Source organism: Phalaenopsis equestris, unplaced genomic scaffold (assembly GCF_001263595.1).
Source record: "Phalaenopsis equestris unplaced genomic scaffold, ASM126359v1 Scaffold000215, whole genome shotgun sequence".
NCBI lineage: Eukaryota > Viridiplantae > Streptophyta > Magnoliopsida > Asparagales > Orchidaceae > Phalaenopsis > Phalaenopsis equestris.
This window is the reverse complement of record NW_018164657.1, coordinates 24,691-30,256: the sequence shown is the minus strand read 5'-3', so window position 1 is coordinate 30,256 and position 5,566 is coordinate 24,691. Positions and strand designations below refer to the sequence as shown.

The 5,566-nt window shown below is 38.2% G+C and overlaps 1 protein-coding gene across 3 annotated transcripts; it reads left to right on the top strand.

Annotated features, from left to right (window-relative positions):
- Positions 1-256: 256 nt before the first annotated feature.
- Positions 257-1,803, top strand: LOC110023134 (transcription factor bHLH113-like). Of its 3 annotated transcripts, none has more exons than XM_020722388.1 (5): positions 257-326; positions 424-587; positions 673-738; positions 1,359-1,472; positions 1,576-1,803. In XM_020722388.1, exons 2-5 carry the CDS (start codon positions 468-470, stop codon positions 1,690-1,692), a joined length of 417 nt encoding a protein of 138 aa, XP_020578047.1. In that variant the 5' UTR covers positions 257-326; positions 424-467; the 3' UTR covers positions 1,693-1,803. The 3 variants fall into 3 exon arrangements, with proteins under 3 accessions (XP_020578047.1, XP_020578046.1, XP_020578045.1); XM_020722387.1 differs by having other exon boundaries at positions 258-343; XM_020722386.1 differs by having other exon boundaries at positions 258-587.
- Positions 1,804-5,566: the final 3,763 nt, after the last annotated feature.

Genomic DNA, 5,566 nt, shown 5'->3' with positions numbered 1-5,566 from the left:
CAGGGCTTAAAACATCTCCAATATAAACTTTAAGTTTGACGGAAAATAACAAAATAATAATAATAATAATAATAGGCTGCTTTAATATTACTTTATTTATTTATTTTTATTATTTACTTTAAACTAAATTAATAGTTAAAATTTAGTAATTTTTTTTTTTTCAAACAAATAAAAGAAGAAGAAGATATATTTTTTTATTATATAAAAGAATTAAAAAAAATAGTCCAAATAGAAAATCAAAATTGAGGGAAGACCGCAGGGATTTTGATAATCCAGGGAGACTAGACTCCAGGCTACGTCTGATTTCCCAAAGCTGAACATCCTTTGTCCGTTTCAACCAATCTTCTCTCCCTCTACTTCTCTTTTGATATTTTAATTACCATCCCGGACATATGGCACCTTCATCTTTCAGGTTTTTCTTAGGTTCTGGAGCTCCACCACAAAGTGCAAGAGAAGAAAAGAAGAAAATGATGATGGTAACGGACATGGCTAATCAGAATCCAAGAATCCACCATGAATCCTTCCTTCCCCTTTCTAAAAGGCTCAGAACCGGACCTGCAAGAGAGGAAGCCTCAATCTCAGCTAAAGTAATCTTTAACTTTCTTTCTTTCTCTTTTTTTCTACTGCGTGTTGTTTGGCGCAAGTGGCATGTATATGATTGTTCATGAGCAGGAGAAGAAGGATAAGATAGGAGAAAGAGTATCTGCACTCCAGCATCTAGTTTCCCCATTTGGAAAGGTTGGTCTTCTTTTTTCCTTTTATGGATGTTATGTATTTCGTAAAATGCAAAAATTTTCCGTTCGGGCTCCGGATGTAACTCTACGTGGGGACTTCAGTAATATGTCGTCATACGTGCTACATCGCGGGGTTATTGAAGTGAAACTATAAAAGTTATTAGGGAGTTATTGTGAGGATTAATGAAATGTCATTATTGAAGTAGAACCGCGGATGTTATTGGGGTGGTTATTGCGGGGGTTATTGCAGAGAGTTATTGAAGTGGAATTGCGGAGGTTATTGGAGCTTATTGCAGGGGTTATTAGAGTGGAACTGCGGAGTTTATTGAGGGGTTGTTGAGAGGTTATTACGACGTTATTGGAGTTAATATCTCAATATGCCCTTAATAACCCCCAACAACCTCTCAATAATCCTTCAAATAACTTCCGCAGTTCTACTCCAATAATTTCCGTGTTTTCACTCCAATTTCTGTGGTTCCACTCCAGTAATCTTTGCGGTTGCACTTTAATAGTTTTTTAGGTGGACTTGATATAACACACATGACGGTATATTACTGGGAGTCCGAACATAAATTTTTTTCTCTGTAAATATGTTGCCGCTAACCTGCATGAACTAAACTACAGAGCGACACGGCTTCTGTGCTCCAGGAAGCCGCTGCTTACATTAAGTTTCTTCAAGATCAGCTCCAGGTGCTGAGTACTCCGTATCTCCGCACATTTCCACACGGCAAATTACAAGTAAAAAAATTCAAAAACAATTAGAACTTCGGTTTCAGTATCTCTCTTTATACTAAACTTTAAAAATAGGATTTTTATAGAAAAATTTGATGTTTCTTTGCAGGAAGGTGAAAAGAGCCGTAGCTTGAGAAACCGAGGGCTGTGCCTGATGCCGGTTGATGAAACTGTTCTTATTGCTAGAAGCAACGGTGCTGATATTTGGGCGCCTATTTCCAAATAGCTATTTTGAACTGAATTTCAAAAATGATTTTTTTTTTTTCAAATAGAAAATGAGATTGAATGATGTGTGTTTGTTGGTGAAATGGCTGTCTGAATTTGATTATTGTGTTTGGCTGGTGTGGAATTATATTCATTTTTACCTATATTTCTCTTGGAGTTTATATGTAATTTGCATTACGTATGAGATTATTATAGAAAGTCAGATTTTTTTTAAATTTTGTATTATTTCTTTACTGTTCATAGAAAAAATGTGGAAATGTGAGTTCTATTTTATTTATTTTGTGTCCAGTACATTGCTTAGGAAAAAAATGAAATGGGTATTAATATACCGACCTCCCATTCTAATGTATTTACAAAGGTAACATCAAAACTTTACTTTTTATGTTTATATTGCTTCAATCTCTCACTTCACATCAAAAAAATCACTCCTTTAACTTCTAAAAAGTGAAATATACATTATGGTGACATATATATAAAAAAAAAATGAAAAATAGTTGTCAAATGCATAAATACATAGGAATTAAGTGGCATGCATGGAAAGCTTCCAAAAAGAAAATATTGAAAAAGCTAGATGTGAGCTCTTGTGAAAAAAAAAATATTAGGATGCAATCAAATAAAGACTTTAAATTTGGAAGAAGTTATGGAGTTATTCATTTTATTTAATTTTGGGCAAGTAAATGCTCGAATTTAACATCTCGAGATTCTTTAATATATTTCCAATCAATATGAAAGTTTTGAGGTTGCATTCAAGGTTTCCTTTAAAAGAAAATAGAGGTAAATTGGTTCTTATTTTTAGAACTCATTAGTTTATTGTTGAAAGTGAATTTCATTTAAAGACTAAGTCCATTAGACAGATATATATAAATTATTAAAAAATAAATGAACAATATTTCTCTTGAATCCTATTTTGTCTCTGAATCACATCCAAAGAAGATAGCACAATATAGAGGAGAGAGAGAGAAGGGAAAGTGCACAGCAATGAATATTAATTTGAATTCTTGATTAGTCATTTCTCATAAAATTATTCCCCTATTTATAGATGAGAACAATGTCGGCAACCATTTTTTATGTGACATACAGTGGACATCCTCGTTGAGTGACACAACACTATAATTGGGTTCTACACCATCAGAGTCGTGCCCTGAGTCGATCATGGCCAAGCCGGCATTACTTACGGTATCCTCCAGGTTGACGTTTGTGCCTGTGACACAGGTTCGTATCCTGCTGATATGGACAATCCCTTTGCACAGACCGCCAACTAGAGTAATCCACACCATCTTCAGACTTTAAGTTTAAGGCCCGGATAGACAAATTTCATGCTGTAACCGCTTTACTCGACAATATGTAGACACTTTGACCCCTCAAACTCTTTTGAGGCGCATTTACAGTCCCTACAAAGGTCTAATGATCATTACCTACTCAGATTCGCTCCTCTGGAGGTGTCACGAGGCCCGAAACCCCCTTGGCAAGCTTCTTTGGAAACCTAATCTTTTTGGGGTACGGCGTAACCACGTCTAGTTATTGGCGTGAGACCACGCCTAAACTGGTGTGGTCACGCCAAGATCACCCAAAACCAACACAAAAGTGTTGTGGTTTGCCTGACCACGCTCGGAGACTGTGTGGCCACACCTGCCAAACAGAGACTATGACATAACTACATTGCAATATGGGTGTGACCACACCCAAATCTTAGCAGGCGCCGGAGTTCGCCGATTGGCGTGACCACGTTTGCAAGTTGGTGGCCACGCCACCCAGCGTAATTATGCTGGGCCTCGAGCGTGGTCACGCCATACCTCTATTTGCAATAATTTGAATAGTAGCATGACCACGATCAAATGTGGAGTGTCCACACCACCGGGACCAGTTCGCGAATTTTGACTCTCCAATCCACGGATTACCACCGGCATGGCAGTCGAGACCACTAGTCTATCTCCTTTTATCTTGGTTCCTTAGATAAACCTCTATAGTTGAATAACCCATAAGAAAGGGCTCATTTGAGATGATCGTCTGTTATTTGCTGAGAAGGAGAGCTCAGAACAAGGGGGGATTTCAAGGTGCTTCCAGAGGGTTTCATCTTCTTTCTCAGGGTGATGCCAAGACAAACTGTTCTTCACCATTTTCTCCACTTTTCTTTCCATTGGTTTGTTCGTCTTTCCCGTCTCCAACACATTCCGGTGGGCCGAGGAGGAAAACTTCCCCCGACATAGTAATGAATAATAATTTGAATCTTTGATTACTTCCCTCGGCATAGTAATGAACAACACTTTTGTGTAGCTTGGGCTGATTGTGGCCATGCCAAGATCAACCCAAAATAACACAAAAGTGTTGTGTTCAACGTGACCACGCTAGAAGGCGGTGTGGCCACACTGGCCGAACAATGACTACGACATAATTACATCGCAATATGGTCATGACCAAGCCCACCGAGACCGGTTCCCAAATTTTGACCCTCCAGTCCTTGGATTCCCTCCGGCATGGTGGTCGGGACTACTGGTCCATCTCCTTTTACTTGGTTCTTCACCAAAATACGACGTAAGAGATATTTTGGGGTCATTCTAAATTTGGATAATTTTGGTTAACACCAAATAGCATCAAAAATACGCATCTTTACATCATGAACCATCTTGAAAGCTACAATCGATCATCGATCCTTGGTCATTTGCCACGTAGAGACTAGAGATTCTCAAAGCTTTCCATTCGACGAAAGGTCAAAGAAGTTCCTATTGGTGGCGATCGACTATTTTTTAAAATGGATTGAAGTGAAAACACTCGCTCAAATCAATCTAGAGTTTGTTCAGAATTTCATATGGTCCAACTTGATCTATAGATATGGGTTGTTGCTCGTCATCATCGCCAACAATGAGACTCAGTTTGTAGACTAGCGAGTGGAAGGCATTTGCATAAAACATGGGATTGATCGGAATTTCAATTCAGTCAATCATCCTATAACTAATGGGCAGGTCAAGCAACTAACAATATCATTATGAATCTATTACAAAAAAAGGTTGAAGGAGCTAAGGGAAACTAGGCAGACCCACTACCATTGGTGCTCTGGGCAATCTGAACAACACCTTCTAAGGTGACCAAACAAACTTCATTCATGCTAACACTCGGAAAGGAGGTCATGCTACCGGTCAAATATGATCATCACATCTAAAGGGTCGTTACAGCCTCTTCATTCCCTAGGGATGAGTTGACCGAGTGGTAGCATGCTAATATCAAAGGGGCATTGCTAGCCCTCGATCTCACAGAGGAAACTCAAGCTCGCTTAACACTCATACATGAGGAGATTAAGAGGCGAACCACCCATTATTTCAACAAATATGTTTGGGAAAAGACTTTTGTCCCAGGTGATCTAGTCCAAGAAATGGTCGACTCAGTAGCCTGTGGATATGCGATCAGTAAATTATGCAAGACTTGGAGTGGGCCTTTCATAGTCAGCCAACATGTTTTGTCTTGGGCCTATCGACTAAAAACATATGTCGGAAAGGAGCACCCACGAACATGGAGGGGGACAACTTAAACAAGTTTTTTTACTTAGAAAATTTTTTTTTATTCTCCAAATGTATTTCTTATATACAATAAGGGAAGTGCCATTACTTTTTGAAGTTTCGATCGATGCAATAAAAAATAAACTAATTCTTATTTCAATGCCTTTTTTCTTTATAATACTCCTGTAACTTAGTCTGACCGAATTCCACCAAACAAACTGACTGAAAATCTTCTTGCAGTACCTAAGAAGTACCTTCGGCCATAAATCTGTCCCATTGCACTAAAACTTGTAAGGGTGTTTGATTATCATTTACCATCATTCACAGTTGAATAAATTTTGATGCTTAAATTAATGGTTGTACAATAATAACTTTTTCTAGAAG

Coding starts and splice junctions, on each gene's coding strand:
- LOC110023134 (XM_020722386.1), top strand. CDS start 393: ATGGCACCTTCATCTTTCAGGTTTTTCTTAGGTTCTGGAGCTCCACCA. Junction 588..672: donor AAGCCTCAATCTCAGCTAAA/GTAATCTTTAAC, acceptor GTTCATGAGCAG/GAGAAGAAGGATAAGATAGG. Junction 739..1,358: donor TAGTTTCCCCATTTGGAAAG/GTTGGTCTTCTT, acceptor ACTAAACTACAG/AGCGACACGGCTTCTGTGCT.